The sequence below is a fragment of the Anastrepha ludens genome, chromosome 6, assembly GCF_028408465.1.
Source record: "Anastrepha ludens isolate Willacy chromosome 6, idAnaLude1.1, whole genome shotgun sequence".
NCBI classification, from domain to species: domain Eukaryota; kingdom Metazoa; phylum Arthropoda; class Insecta; order Diptera; family Tephritidae; genus Anastrepha; species Anastrepha ludens.
Window position 1 is genome coordinate 58,433,166 of NC_071502.1, and position 16,785 is coordinate 58,449,950.

At 37.1% G+C, this 16,785-nt stretch overlaps 1 protein-coding gene across 1 annotated transcript in view; it reads right to left on the reverse strand.

Moving 5' to 3' along the window:
• Nucleotides 1-2,225: 2,225 nt before the first annotated feature.
• The window catches only part of LOC128867081 (uncharacterized), a 101,565-nt gene continuing 87,005 nt past the window's right edge, over nucleotides 2,226-16,785 (reverse strand). The window contains exons 3-5 of the mRNA XM_054108178.1: nucleotides 7,879-7,998; nucleotides 7,581-7,807; nucleotides 2,226-3,932 (exon numbers count right to left, since the gene is read on the reverse strand). Of these exons, the coding sequence (XP_053964153.1) occupies nucleotides 3,624-3,932; nucleotides 7,581-7,807; nucleotides 7,879-7,998 (656 nt within the window). The 3' untranslated portion in view covers nucleotides 2,226-3,623. The remainder of the gene's footprint in view (nucleotides 3,933-7,580; nucleotides 7,808-7,878; nucleotides 7,999-16,785) is intronic.

Sequence of the window (16,785 nt, forward strand, 5' to 3'; positions counted from 1 at the left end):
ATTGAAGTGGTTTCTGGCTATTGATCGCTGTGCGGGCTTAAAGCTTCACTAGCTACAATCGGTAAAGTATCGATTTCGTCAACTGTAGTAAGTATAATTTGGTCATACATTTCGAATTCATTTCTAAATAAAAAAAAACATAATTTTAAAGTCATTGTCTGTGAGCGGAATGCAACTAATTTGGGATGATGTACTAGAGCTTTATATTAAAACCACCATAGCTTTTTGCATTCTCAGAAACTTTTTCTTACAGGCAAAATAATTTTCAAAGTATGTACCCGAGTGCTTTTTAAAAAAGTGGTTAAAATATAGGTCAGTCCATAAGTTCGTGCAACATGCATTCAACAAGTGATTTTAATCGCGTTGTTTAAAAATTATATGGAATCTTCAAACAAGATTCATATTTTGTATTTTTCTATAAAAGTGGTAAAAATGCAACAACTGCTGCTGCAGAAATAAACACCGTTCACAGAGAGGATACTGTGAGTGTAAGGACTGCGCAAAAGTGGTTTTCAAAATTCCGAAGTGGTAACTGCGACGTGGAGGATGCCCCGCGCGCTGGTCGTCCTGAAGTCTTCAACTCCGACGCCTTGCTCGAACTCGTGGAAGCTGAGGCAAATTTGACAGTCGATATGATAGCTCAGAGGTTAAATTCATCGCATGGAACAGTTCACAGGCTCCCGGTTCAGTTGGGAAAGGTTTCAAAGTTGGGAAAATGGTTTCCGCATAGACTTTCCGTCGCCAACCTTCAGTAGAGAGTGAATGTGTGTTCTCAGCTACTGCAACGGCTGGAAAATGAACGGTTTTTGAACCGTATCGTTACTGGTGATGAAAAATGGGTCCTTTACAATAATCCTGTTCGCACCCGCCAATGGTTAGATAAAGATGAAACACCAGAACAGACCCTTAGAGATGGCCTTCACCCCAAGAAGATTCTCCTATGTATTTTGTGGGATATGGCCGGTATTGTTTGTTATGAACTTCTGGAACCAAACCAGACGATAACTGCTGATTATTATTCCCATCAGCTATCAAACCTGAATGAGGCACTTAACAAAAATTGACTGTCTTTAGTGAATAGACGCAAAGTTTTGTTTCACCACGCCAACGCGAGACCTCACACCGCAAGGCAAACATTAGGCAAGCTGAACGAGCTCGGATGGGAGCTAATGCCGCATCCACCATACTCTGCGGATATTGCACCTTGTGATTATCACCTTTTCCGTGGACTTCAATCCCACATGAGTAACAAGAACTACTCCTCAAAAGAAGCTATAAAAAGGGATATCAAAGCGTATTTTAGCTCCAAGGACAAACAATTTTTTGAGCAGGGAATTAAAAATTTGCCTAAACGCTAGGATAAAATAATATATTATTGATTAATAAATACTTTAAATATCTTTTTTATTAATTTTAAAATCACCTTTAAAAAACGCACGAACTTATGGACTGGCCTGATACTTATAAGCGCAAAATAGAAGTAGAATTGCACGAGGAATATTTTTTTTTGACTACCTTAACCTATCACCTGCCTAAAAGTGTGATCGTCTTGGCCCATGTTAGGTGATATTTCAAAAATAAAGCTTTTACAAGGTCATTAGAGACTTAAAATATTATGGGAAATTATTCGTTAGAAAATTGCCTAGAGGCCTTCTCAGATAAAATCTGAATGAAAAGAGCGTAAAAAATTACAGAAGCGTAATAAGCAAATATGTACTTTTTACGTTATCCAGTTCCCTTAAGATATGCAACACTTTTTATTCTTTCCTTCGTAGGCATTTACGTTACGAATGGAAAGATGCTTCCTGTGCCGGTTATTGCTTTTTTTAGTGCCTTGGAAAAGACTCTGCAGGCTTTTAACAATTTGTTAAGAAGGTAAATAGAGTTATAATTTTTGTAGAACTACAACTTTGCTCAAATATGCCAGTTCATTGACGGATGTTAATTTTTCAAGACAAATATTTTTGGAAGGATATTGAATACCTTTAGCCAGCATGCTTTGCCGCGTCTCTTAAGTATTTTTTGGTGCGGAAGAAGTTTTAATGAAAACTAAAATTTGGCGCTTCCCGCTTTTTACAGTAGGTTGCCAATTTATTAGGGTAATTTGCATATTTTTTTTTACTTTTTATAATTCCTATGAATTTTTTCAGTGTAAAGGTAAAGTACTGTGTATTAAGAGTTTTTCTTTCAGATATGATTAAATTATATGGCTAAATAATATAAATAAATATAAAGAAAATGAAATTAATTAATATGTTTTTAAAGGTTCTATTACACGTAACTTGTTAATAAAAGTAGAAGTTTGTGAAATAAAAGAACATATTTTGCTTTAACTGATATTTGCAAGGCAGTGGTTTCAAAAATTAATCCCAGAGTTGATAGAAATACGACCTTGGGAATATTTAGAGGGGAGATACTGGCACACGAAAATTTAATGCATCGCACGTTTAATAATGCATGGAAGTAATTAAAAATCCTTTTTTTTTTATTTGCAAACGCGAAACCAAATTTTACCATTTTTAAAAGTTTAATTTAGCTGCTAATTATAATAAAACCGAAAAAGTCACGTCAATTAAGAAGATAGGAAAACAAATTTTAATTTTAAGCTATAAAAAATATTTATATTAATTACAATAGAAAAGGTTGCTTTATTTTGGCTTAACATTTTAACATTTTTTTTATTTAGAGTAAGTTCACTTTGTTATTAAAAAATCATTCAACTTACTATTTTTCACTGGTTCGCTGTACGTATTTGAATACGTTATGACAAAAGTTGTAGGAATCTCACTATGAAAATTTCAGGGATTGATAATGAAAAACTGTGATAAAAAAACTTTTGTTTAAAAAAAAATACAAAAAATATTCCCAGAAATTTTGTTCAAAAACTAAAAATTATTGCCAAAACAAAAAAATTGTTTCAAAGCATATTTTATTATAAAATTAAAAAAAAGAAAATTACAAAAATTTTGAAAACACTCTATACGAAGTCTCCAAAATTATTCAGTTTTTTAAGCAAAATTTTCAGTTTAATTCCTATTAAACTTAAGCCGCCAAATAATCGTATTTTCGGAAACATTTACGATAATGCCCAAAACATTGGAATCACTCGATATGGAATCGCTCACAAGCAGAAAAACAAACGTTTTCATTCACTCATTCATATTGGATGACTCAGCAACGTCCTCAGATTTCTTGCATGCGACTGGCCTTCAGGCAGCTTGAATTTGTCTTGCATGATTGCCACTTTTTTGCAAACGGTTCTATGCACCCATGTGACCAACGAAGGATTAGTGAAACACGTTAAATTTCTCTATCAAAACTTCCTCGTTAGAATCTCTTCAAATGTACTCATAATTTACTTTCAATTTAATTAAATCAAATAATTTTCGAGATATTAAATGCCAGCCAAAGCTAACTGCCCACACAACGTTCATCACTCCACCATTTTTCATACTTCTCTTATTAATATTTCTAGGCATTTTGTACATTATAATTTATACACGTATACATACATTTCGTTAATATTCTTACTAAATTACTTAAGTAGTTAGTAACAATTTCTTCGTTGCTGTTGAATTTCGTTCACTTGAAAAGGACTTCATTTACCGCAGTCGATCTTGCATCTACGTAGACACAGTTGTTGTTGTTGTTGATGTTGTACCACCACTTCTTACCTCTGCCGCTGCTGCGTTTTCACGCTCCTGCAATTCTTGCAGCTCTTCTTCTTCGCGCGTCAGTGGAATCGTCGAGTGATTGTAGAGTCCTTGCGCCATTAATTGTAGAGCCAAGGGATTTTTCGTGCCACTAGACTTTTTCAGTTTGGCACGTTTATTTTGAAACCAGATTTTGATCTGCGCTTCATTCAGACCCAATTCGGAGCTGAGCTGCTGGCGTCGCTTTTCGGTCAGGTAACGATTCTCGGTGAACTCGTGCTGCAGGGTGGCGGAAATGAAAGAAAGAATAGGGAAGAGAAAGAAGTTAGTAAAAAAATAGAAAGACATTTAAAAACACACTTGAGTGACAAGTCAATACACCATCCCAACGATTTTTATAAATAAAAATAAGCAAAATTGGACAAACTAATCAAGGCTTTTGGCATGGGTTCAGTTTACATTATGTAGAGGATTGAAGTGTATGAGAAATCTCATATTTTCAAAGAACGTATTATTGTTCATTGTGATTACTCTCTGTGACTGCTACAGGAAGCAAACGTTCTAACCAAGGTTGTAGGTACATAAATCCCTGGCGCTATTTACTCTTTCAGATGAAATTGAAAAGATACCTCATGAAACTACCTCCATTATTTCTCCCAAACTAGAAAGGAAACCAGACTCTAAGTGCTTGAAAGTCTAATAACTGCAGCGCCATTTACCATTCACTATTAAGCTTGAAAGCGAACTAGACTATAAGTGGTTCAAAACACCCCTACGTAATGCCATAGAAGAAGTGGATAGAGCCCACCTATCCATTAGCTTGACGAGTGCTGCATAGGGACCTTCAAATATATAGAACTTTGAAATATCTTCGAGCCACTGCTGCTGAGGGGTACCACGATGCGTTTGTTCAAGGAGAGTTTAAGCTAGATCGCAATTAGCTTGAAGCCAATTTGTAAATATGTTTAGCTTTCTGTAGAGCAGAACAGTTCGCTGTGCTACGACGTCAGTTCGAAAAGCTAAAATAGCATAAACTGCATTGGTGGTGGTTAAAGGCGGGAGCAGGGCAAGTTTGCGAGTTCTTTCTAAAACGAGGCTATTTGTCTACTCTCTTTAATGTCATATTAGGACACTAACTAAGAGGAAAGTTAAGGCAAGATATGGAAATAATCATTACAGGAATCGAAAGTCATTTTTACATTTTTCCGCTATCATGTCCCTGACTCCCATGCCCATGCCATCTTCAGACTCCCTAAAGAGGGCTTCGGATCAACTAAAATTATCTTAAAAATTATTAATCCATATCTCGCCAATGACGTGCATTCACATACAATTTATTCAGACATCTTTTCGTCCTAAAGGTATAGTACGTTTTATTTCTCAGGCAATTTACTTATGTTGTGTAAATGTGAACGCAGTCAATTGTAACTCGTGGGTAACCTATGAGCAATCTTCAGACTTTAATGAAATGGTTTATGTTATTCCTACTAAAGCGACTTTTATGTTTGCATGATGCACTCATTTTCAGTCCCGCTCTCATATAAAGTGGGTTGTGGCTTTTCGAAGATGCCGCAGAAACTGAAGGAATGACGAGGAGATTCTGTAACTGTACGGCTGCCTCAAAGCAGGCATAAACAAATAATCTGGAAACAGTAATGTAAAAGGTATGAGCACTGGAAAGTTCAAAAGAGGGAAACCAAACCTAAACCAGATATCACAGTGGAGCGATTCCATGTCAAGTGATCCAAATATTTTGGATATTGTCGTCAATCTATCTGACAATTGGTTGATTGCTAAGCTTGAGTTTAATAAGAAATGAACTGAAATAATTGAAAAAAAAAAAAATAATAATTTTGAGATTTATTCAATGTTGGAAATTTTGGTATACAATTTTTTAAAGAGGAATGCAAGTCTCCGGTGGCAGAAATAGGAATTAAAAGCTACATTTAAAAAATAATTACTAATCATAAAAGTTTATTTTAGTAATTACTATACAGAAGACAAATTCCGATTTTATTTTTTAGAAATTATTTACTTTAATTGTTGACCGTTACCTCGGCTATTTTCTTGGAATCTGACCAAAGTACTCCGTGCCACTCGCTAGAGAAGTGGTGTTGGCATCTCACTAGCCTCGCGAACAATATTTTCCTTTAGTGCTGCGATGGCCGCTGGTTGGTTTCGTAGACTTTAGTGGGTACCCCCACAGAAAAGAGTCCACAGAGATAAGATCGGGCGACCTGGGTGGCCGATATGTCACCAAAACGGCTTATCTGCTTGTTAGGGAAGAAATCACACAGTATAGTCATGATTTCTCTCGCCGTGTGCAACTTGCGTCGTCTAGCTGAAAACATGTTTGGGAAGGAGGGATGTTCTCTCATTATTGGCATAAAATAATTGTTCAGCCTGTAGCCAATAAGAGACAACGTCCACAGAAATAGCCTGCCCTCAACGATTTTCAAAAAAAATATAGTCTAATTATTCCAGTACTCGACAATGCTCACCAAACTTTGGGACTGTGAAGTGGCTGTTAATGTGTTAATGTTTTTCTGCCTTTTAGGTGAACAATAACGGCAATTTTGCTTATTTACCCTTCATTTAAATGAAAATGAGCTTAATCACTCCAAAAGCTACTGTTTACCGTACGACATCGCTTCAACATTGTCACGCAGACATTTTTACGCAAAGTGGAGTCTTAAGCGTAAGCACCTGCGCAATTTCAATTTTTAGTGGTGAATTTGCAATAATCTTTGTAAGTACTTGGGCAGCCGCTCTCTGGCACACAGACTGACCGGGACTGTCGAACCAACTTGTAGCGAGAAGTTCAATATTTACATTTGTTCTCGATGTAAGGCTGGGCTTCGGACGGAAACTTGTTGCTGCCTGGAAACTTCGAGCATATGAACGAATCAAATCTGAATATGGGACATTACGTAAACTTTGAATATTATAACGTGAACAAAATCTATGACGATCAGACGCACACGAATCATTGGCCTTGTAATATGTTTCGATTGCGAAAGCTTTGCAACGTCGAGACTAAATAACCCGCACGAATAACAAAGCTAACGCGGTCACCGCTCCGTTCATACGCTCAGCAGGCAGAAACTTTAAAGTTAAAACCTAATTCTGCCAGCGGACACCCTGAAGATTTGGTTGTTTCTAGGCATTAAAATTATTTGTTTTAAGTTTTCAAGATAAAATATACTTTCTAAAAATATGTTTGTTGAAAAAAATTTTAATTTTCTGATAAACGTCTTTTTGGCATTTTTTTTTCATTAATACATAGCTGAGACCCTGATAATATTATATTACGAGAAAGTTTCGTAGTTACTTATAAATTCTATTATCGAAAAAATCTGAGGGAGGAGTTTTACAAAAACAACACAAGTAATTTTTTCCAAGAAGCGTTTGAGAAAAAAGGAAAACAATTAAAAAGAACCGGAGAAACTAAAACAAAAAAATTTGAATGTTAAAAGAAGCGAATAATAGTTCACTTTAAAAACCTTATCTCAAATTTTCCAACATTGAAAAAATTTGAAAATTATAAATTTGTTTTCCAAATTTTCCCGGTTTACTTCCTCTTATACTCAAACCTACAAATAAACCAATTTTAAGAAAAAATTGCGACAATGTCCAAAATACTTGGATCGCTCAATGCAACCCCATTTTTGGCATAAGTGTTTAAGGAGTTTAGGAACAGACACTTCTATCAACATAACTAAATATTTTTCGAAATCAGATACGAGTAAGTTTCGAAATTCAAAATTGTTTTAACTTTTTAAAAGGTAATGGTTTTTAGTTTTATTAGGAAGATTATTTAGTCCTTGCCATGCCGTTTAAGCTATTTGTTACAAATGTTTTCTTTTTTTTTAATTTATTTTATCTTACTGGTTCGAAATTAAATTTCATTGCGCAGCTATAACTCACCTTTAAGCGCGCCAATTGCGAGCCACTGAACGCCGTACGCGGTCGTTTATCCTCGGCTGTGGCAGCACTACTTCCACCGCTTCCGCTGCCATTCGATCCGCCGCTGCTGTTGCCCTTCTCACCGGACAACTTCTTGGGTTTACGTGCGCGTGGACCTGCAAACAGAAAAGGAAGATGAACCACAAGCAGAATAAGAAAAAGCAGAGGAAAAAGAAAAACATATGGAGCTTAAAATGACCGCCGGAAAACGCGGCGGCAAGCAAGCAAACAACATTGTATGAGCATCAGTAATCCATACGCGCTAAGCGTAGAAGTGGAGGCGCATTTAATTGAGCAGGACTCGCCGCACAATTACTACCACCAGCAAGCATACTGCAGCGCTCTGCACCACAATCAATTGTAAATTGCTCACTTTCTACTAAATTTTGTGTGTATTAGAGTTACACGAGTTTGTTTGTGTGCACACAAACATAAAAATTCCATTTGCCAAATAAAATAGATGCGCGTAATTGCGCCACAATGACTGGACGCTATCGCGCTGTTGCTTTCATTTTCGGACATTACCTGCACTCCGCCCACTTTCCTGCTTGCCCAGTCACCACCACACCTCTATTCTGTCGCTCTCGTAGCATATCGAGCGTCTGCATAAATTTTCGTGGCATCCACGCACGAAGTTGCCGCCAAGATTTATGAGGAGTTAAAAATTATACGCAAAGTCGAAACATTAACGGCATTGAAAGTGGTGGCGAAATTTTTACCGAACCTTACACCCATCGTGCCCTTCCTCGATTGGAATTCTTCTACCGCTTTTGCCGACGCAATTAATTCAAATGTTAAATAGTCAAACTCTCGGTTGTTTTTCGCTTTAGTTTTCATTTGAAATAATTAAACTTTGGTTTTTTCCTGCGTATCATCCTGTATTGCTCTTGGATTCTGACAATAACTTTGCGTAGTCATCCTCCGCCTCCTTGACGATGATGACTCATGGCACTGGCATAGAGATGAATTAGCGCAACAGCAACTGTGGCTAATTGAAAGCGTGAAGGAAGTGCTGCTTAAATTGAGTAAGAACTTTCGCCCTGCCTCCATTTGTCCTGCCTGTATTTGAGAGATTCTTGCACGTACCTAATGAAAATCTTGCTTGTTGCAACTGCCAAGTTCTTACTATCCGTGCCTACTTACATATATGATTAAGCAGGGCTCTTGTGCAATATTACTCCGACTCTAAGCCTCTGGAACATCCCAAATTTTTATTGTATTCTGCCTAATCGAGGAATGAATTGAGTGCTGAATAGCTTCCTTCGATGAGTTTTTTCAAACTGAATATCAGCTCGTTAGTTTCGATCCATACAGTTTTGTCGTAAGTAGAGTATTCTTTATTTAAAGTGACTCGATCTAACAGTTCGGCATAAAATGTGTCGATTGTTATTCTACTCTTTTCAAGGACATGCCAAAGAACTTTATTATAATCTTGTTGGACGACATGCGTACAGAGTACTGCCTCTTCAAGTTCGGGCACCTTCACTCGCCGTCCGCTCAATATCGTAGTGTGGATTTTATCGACCAATTCTGGTTTGGTGATCTTAATTGGCCGACCACAAATGCAGTAAACATATCGTGGTCACACAGATCAAATCGATGGTGAGAAGTAATAATTTTTGACGTTTTGTTTGGTCTCCTTAGAGTTTTTTCGAGCGAAGTTTTCTCGAAAACTCACATAGATTATTTTTCATTTATTTATTTATTTATGTTACAAGTATTTCAGTGTTAGATACTAATTATAATATAATATGTATATAGGTATACTAAAGTACATAATATTAGAACTTAATATCTAAAATTTAATAAATTATTTGAACAAGGAAAGATTCAAGAGAAAACAGAAATATGTATACACAATTTTGTTGCTAATGGCTTAACTCTTGGGCTACAGGCTGTGGTCTAAGTTTAAACGCGCGTAAAACAGAACTTTATGCTTTTTACCGCCAGATAAGTAGGTGAGGTTGGTGAAATGGTTGAAGTGCCCCTGACACTCTTCAAGTAGCACTAAAACCCCGTTTTGATATCATTATGAGACCTCCAACAGGCAGATATCTACAGCCGACCAGAGCTGCCCCAGGCTGTCGATGAAAGGAGCTCCCTTAGTGACCTGAGTGAACATAGTCTTCTAGCTGCGAAACCCGGACATTTACAGAGAGATTGCTGTACAGTCCCCTTCTCTGAAAGGTGCCACAGCTTCTGCAATGGGTGTTAACACTAGCTTTACCGCGTGTGTGCCGATCGTCCAGTGACCGGTAAACACAGCTACGAGTTTGGAAATTGAATGGCGAGGAGTCCAAAGAACTTTCTGAGTCCTTCATGTATCGTTATTGGGCCAAAGGGTTTTTGAAATAGCACATACAAGGTTAAACATTTTATCCTACCAAATATAAATGGCCAAACTCTCTCACTCTCACCCAGTACAAAGTACTTAAGGGTAATCCTGGACTCCAAACTTAGCTGGAAAAGCAGAAGTGGTTTTATACGCCTGTAAACGTATGCTTGGAAGAAGATGGGGTCTTCAACCTAAGTATAAATTATGGTTGTATAAGGCGGTTATACGTCAAATTTTATCGTATGGACCGGTAGTTTGGTGGAAAGCTCTAGGGAGAGATTACAACACCAAATTACTCGGCAGAATACAAAGGTCGGCCTGTACAATACAGTCGGTGCAATCAGATGATGTCCTAGGGAGGCTCTCAACGCACTGACACACGTTATTCCAATAGACCTACATGCGAGTCTATTGTTATAACAAACTCAGTTAACCTCGGAGAGGATCTACTACATCGTTCCGACGGTAACACTGAATAGGAATTGTGTCACTCTCTTTCTATCTAAGGAGGAATGGAATAAGGGATTCTCACTAAACAACTTCGACACTACAGTCTATACAGATGGCTCTAAAATAGATTGTGGTATTGGGGGTGGCATATATTCTCACAGACTTAAAATTGAAAAAAATCTGTGCGTCTCTCTAATGCTTGCAGTGTCTTTCAGCCGGAACTACTGGCAATTGGGGAAGCTTGTAGGCTATTAATCGCAGATTTCTCTTTTAAAGGCAATATCGCTATTCTTTCGGATACCCAAGCTGCTACCCAGTCTCTGGATTCGGCTAAAACAATTAGTGGGACAAAGCAGGAATAGCATTACGACCTTGAGTGAAAACCGTACCATTACCTTAACCTGGGTTTCGGGACATCGGAACAGTGAGTAACGATTTGGCAGAATCGGTATTCACATCACTGGGTGCAGTTGACAATATAATATCCTCAATATACCTCCGAATCGCGGATTGTAGATGGAAAGACCAGACGAGATGCAAAATTATCAGAACGTTATGGCCAACCAACAACCTCAAAGAAACGTCAACATTGATAAAGATGAAACGATGGGACACCTAGAGACTCACGGCAGTCATAACTGGCTTTTTGTCTATCGGGGAATAAGCAGCCAAAATGGGCATCCCTGCTAGCAACATTTCGCGTGACTCCAAATGCATAATTTTACGGCTGTGAAGTTAGTACTAGCCTTTCGCGAAATAAAAATACAATATAACAGGAAAAATTGTTTAATGTAGAACTAATTTTCGTTATTGAACAAGAAGTTTAAATCCCAGCATACCAAAACCATTACTTAATAAGAAAAATTAAAAAAAATTACTTAAAAGCTCATTCAGATTTTTATTAGGTCTGAGTGCTGCATTGATCATTTATGGGTTAAGGCGTTATAAACAAACTTTTCATAAATTTCCTTTGACTTAATGAGCCATCAGTGCTTAACACACATTGTTTCATCCACATTCAGCTAGAAAATGATTATGGGGTTATTTCGAAATGTGCTTCTTGTCGATCAATATGTTCGATTCGAGATGGTAAGGCTATTTGTTCTAATCAGCCTTCTACATTGCCGAAAAGCGGCTTATTTATGTATTGGTGAAACTTTGAAACATTTCTTAAAAAGTGTGTTCAAAAAAGTATTACATATGTGTCATAGGAAAGGATGACATATATCGCTCAAGGGCATGCGAGTACAAGCATCGCATTGAGTTTATATTAAATTGCATTAGAATTCACTTTAATTCCGCCACTAAAACCTGTTCGTCATTCAAGCAATTCAGAACTTGTACCCCCTTCGTGTGTGTAATCAAAGAAAGATGTTTTTTCTTTAATTAACAGTTAAATGTTGACAAGCATGACGAGCAAGCGTGAAAGAGTTGACAAAGGACACAACTGGTGGCAAAGAAGGGCGGGAGAAAGTCCCTTGTCATGCATATCTTTGATTATGCTATACGGACGAGTACTATGCTCTACGAGTATTACTATGTAAATTTCAATTTCGCTAAAGTTAAGTAATGAAATTTTATTGCACCACAATGAATTGTCACTCTTTGAGTGGGTGAGTAGTGGTGATGTTGATAGGCAGCCACAAAATTGCCATAAAAAGTGTGCGCCAAATATATAGAAATAATTGGGCCACAAGAATTTAAATTTGCTTGCCGACAAAAGGGTTATCGAATAAGTTGGACAATTATTTCAAATTAAATTCAACTCAGCTGGCTGTGTGATAACCGACAACTGCTTTAAACCCAGAAGAGTGGATGGGGAATATTTGCCAGGCTTCCTTTCATTATTTCTTATTACTTTTCGTGGTATTGGCATAGTAAAATTTTTGACACTTCATTTCGCTGTCGTCCTCAAGCTTACAAAATCCTAATTACTTTTCAACAAAAATGTCCAATGTTGAATGAGCCGAATAATGGTGAGCGTGTTGAGCTTGAAAATGAATCGTTTATTAGAATAGTTTTGCGAAAATGAAGCAATTTCGACAGCCACTAATGGGCATTTCTGGTTTCAACTTTTCGACTGGCGGCCAAACAAATGTAAATGTAGCATGAAAAAGGTTAACGAATGGAAGAAATAGTTGCATATGTATGCCTGCTTTTATATTTTTTTCAAGCAACTATTACTTTGACTACTACTTTTCCCTCTTGCCATACTCACCATATTCGCTTGGCTAGTGGTAGGGCACGCAAAACCGCGACTGAAGCGTCTTGACGTGTTTCTCCTGCGTTATTAGTATAGCGATGCTTAAGAAAATATTTTAGTGAAATTAAGAAATATTTGTGTTTACCACGAAACTACTTAATAAATCTTCGTCTTCGACTTAATATTGCTATTACGAATGTTTTCAAAAATGCATGTAAAATGACCCAAAATATTTACGAATTGTGTAAGAATTTCTTTAGAAGTTGAAGTTTTATATAGCAATCAAGGTGTTCAGCGCAAAATTTCCATTTGAACTCATACGAAGTGTGGCCATTAAGTTAGGAGACTGTGGAGTTACTATATATGAGAATTATGCGTGCGCTAAGCGCCAGCCACCAAAAACAGTACCTCTCGTTTCTGTTTTTTTTTTTTACAGTATCTTCATAGCCTGATTTTATATTGCGCCGGAAAAATGATATGGGTAACAGTAGATCAAGAAGCTGGGTCAACTCATTCCGCATTGCTTCTCAAGATATCTTTTTCAGAATACAACTCAAAGTGTTAGACGATCCGCCTTATTCGCCGAATCTTTCGCTATGTGATTTCTATCTTTAAGCATTAAAAGGTACCAATTTTAAGAGAGGATAAGCTGTGGCAGAGAAGTCGGCACGAGCTCTGAGCTTAAGGAAGAAGGCTCAAACATTGTTTCGAACACTGCTTTCATGAATTCCGAGGGATAGGCGAGCGGTGTATATTAAAGGGGATTAAAACGTATTATTCTACGTACACGAATATGTTTTACAGCACAGGTTCTGTTAGTTAATAGGCATTCCTAGATTTCTACTAAGGGGTAACTCGAAGGCTATACAAAACTCATTGGAGTGGCTGACACGGAAACAATATCGCATGCTATCTCTATTTTACCGATATGTAGGCCGTTCAGATCCTGCAAGAAAAGTTTTAACAGAAATCCGATGCCATTTTTCCCATAGTGTGGCTTGGTGGGTTGCAATGTTTTACAAGTGACTACTTAGGAGGAACCAAGTCGTACGTTCTCTGGATTCCGTTGATACTACTGAGACAGGGAGCTAAGATAAGAGAGATTAACGTCGACTGAAACACCAAGTGTAATTACATTGCGCGTTGCTTGACTAGTTTGGATGTGGTTACCGGCGTTGATATTTCTCTTAAGGGGCACCGGTGGTCTAGAGCTTGAAAATTTCAGGAATTTTTTTTACAGTAAAAAGTAAAAAACGATATTTAAATTGTTCAAGCTTTTTATTTAACTTCTTTTACATACAAAAATGAAAAAAAAAATTTAATTTTAACGATTTTATAAATGGCGCTGAAGTGTTGTCCATGTTGGCTTTTCTATTTATCTGAAACGCAAAAACCAAAAAAAAATATTAATCAGCATGACTGTAGCTATGTTCTGTACTAGAATAAAAAAAAATGTTGACAAAATGGCGCGGTTTTAAATTTGACACTCTAAAATCGGCGTTTTTTTCAGTTTTTTAATCAAAAAAATACGAAATAATTGAAAAAAAATATGATTACAGTACGGGCGATTGCCATTAATGTTGTAAGCAACATGTTAAAATTTCAGACAATTCGGTTGAATAGTATTTTTTTTTTTGTTTCACTGCACCAGGCCGAAAAAAGTAGTTTTGAGATAATTGAGTTTAAAGTTTTGACCTTTAAATGAGACCATTGATGCCGCCGCGTGACGATTTTTGAAAATTCTAGACCACCGCGACCCCTTAAAGACATTCTTTCTTCCATTCTTTTCTGAAAAGAAAACATATCTTAAAGTGCTTATCAAAGCCTGGCCCAGCGAAGAAGAGTCTCAAACAAACTTTAGCCCTACAGTACCTCTGACAAATACTGAAACTAACTTCGACATTATTGAGCACATTTAGGTAGTGGTCAGAAGTTTAAGATTTTTAAGCACAGTTTAACTGTTTGTAAAAAAAGCGAACGTTGCAAGCGCGAGTTCCATCATGATTTTCAGCTTTGCCTTCATGGCCATTTCATAGATATTGGCTTGAAAAATGCCTTAGTAAGAAAGCTTGTGAGAAATTTATATTAAGTTAAGCCAGAAAAAGACGTTAAGTCCTGTTCCTTTGCGCATTTTGGAACCTTCTGTGAAGATTAATCGATTTGTATGATATCAAATTTCCAACCACTTCTGTCGGAGAAGGCAATGCAGAAGTTGTGACCAAAGTCGTGACTACGTTTCTTTTCTGATCAACTTGGAGCGTGGAAACAGAAACAACTGAAGATTTGACTAGCCCTTTTTGGTCAATAGAAACTCAGGGATGGAATGAAATCTTCATGGCATGAATCACTTATTTTACTTATACATATAAAATATGAAGTATAATATTTGTTGCAAATTGTCTAAATTGCCAATATTGATCGTATATTGTGTAAATTTATAAAAAAACATTTTTCAGTTCAAAAATAATGCATGTGAGAAAATTTGGCATTGTATTTCTATTTGATAAGGCATGCGACTAAAATAAACTTTTTTTGTTACCAAGGGAAAAATTGCATATGTATGTATATAAGGGGTGGTTAAGTTTTAAGGGCTGGTGTTGATTTTGAATAAAATACAAATTTTTAAAGAAATTATTACCATTTCTCAAAGGTCGATTCACTGCCTATCAACATAAGTTCTGTTGGTGAACTAGATGAGGCAGCGTTTCAACTAAGTGATACAATAATTTCAGCATACCACGAAAGCAACGTAGTCAAAACACGTAATGTGACTAGAAAGGTCCCATGGTGGAATGATAAGCTTGCCAAAATGCGTAAAGAAACAAGACAACTTTTCAATCGTTGTAAACATACAAAGGTATGGGACGACTACAGGGTTGCTCTAACAAATTACAACAAAGAATTGAGAAAGTCTAAACGCGAGTCATGGAGAAGATACTGTGAAAGTATTATCGAGGCGCCAGAGGGCGCCAGGCTCCATAAAGCTTTGTGCAAGGAACACTCAAACGGTGTTACAACTTTAAAAAGACCAGATGGGTCTTATACAAAAAATCGGAAAGATACTTTGGAATATATGCTTCAAGTACACTTCCCGGGATCTATAGATACGTCATCGACAGTGAGGGATGATCAGTTAACACCAGACCAAGGGGTCGTGGCTAACAAAAAATCCTGGAGTCTGTCAGGACGTATCTTTACCCCAAACAAAGTACGGTGGGCCGTTGGGTCCTTCCAATCATTTAAAGCACCAGGGGTAGACGGTATTTTTCCAGCCCTCCTCTTACGAGGGATAGAAATACTAATAAAACCACTTGTTGCCATTTTTAGGAATAGCTTTAGTATGGAATACATACCAAACGTTTGGCGTAAGGTCAACGTGATATTTATTCCAAAAACGGGCAAGAGGTCCAGTGAACTTCCAAAGTCATATAGACCTATTAGTTTAACTTCGTTTCTCCTAAAAACAATGGAAAGATTGGTGGATCTTCACATTAGAGAAAACCTAGAAAAGAACACACCCTTGCATAAATCGCAATACGCATATAATAAAGGGAAATCTACAGAAGGAGCTCTTCACTTTCTCGTATCAAAGATAGAGAAAGCTCATTATTCTAAGGAAATCGCCTTATGCGCATTTTTAGATATCGAGGGTGCATTTGATAATACAGATTATCGCTCGATTGATAGAGCATTACAAAATAAAAACATTGACAAGCCGACCATAGGGTGGGTAAAGGCAATGCTGGAAAGCAGAGAAATCAGCTCATCTCTAGGAGATGTATCAGTCTCAGTCAAAGCATTAAAAGGATGCCCCCAAGGTGGTGTTTTGTCACCTTTATTATGGTCCTTGGTTATTGACGACCTCCTAGTCAAACTAAGTGAGTTAGGCTTGGAGGTAATTGGCTATGCTGACGATATTGCAGTGATTATTCCTGGCAAATTCGACAGAACAATATCCAGCATTATGAATCAAACATTAAATTTCGTTCTAAACTGGTGTCGTGCAGAAGGACTTTCTATAAATCCCAGCAAGACTATTATTGTACCTTTCACATACAGATACAAGTTGGACCTTGGTTCAATTACTGTCGAAGGAACAAATATAAACTATTCCAATGAGGTCAAATATTTAGGAGTTGTTCTGGATAAAAGATTAAATTGGAACTCTCACCTTAAAT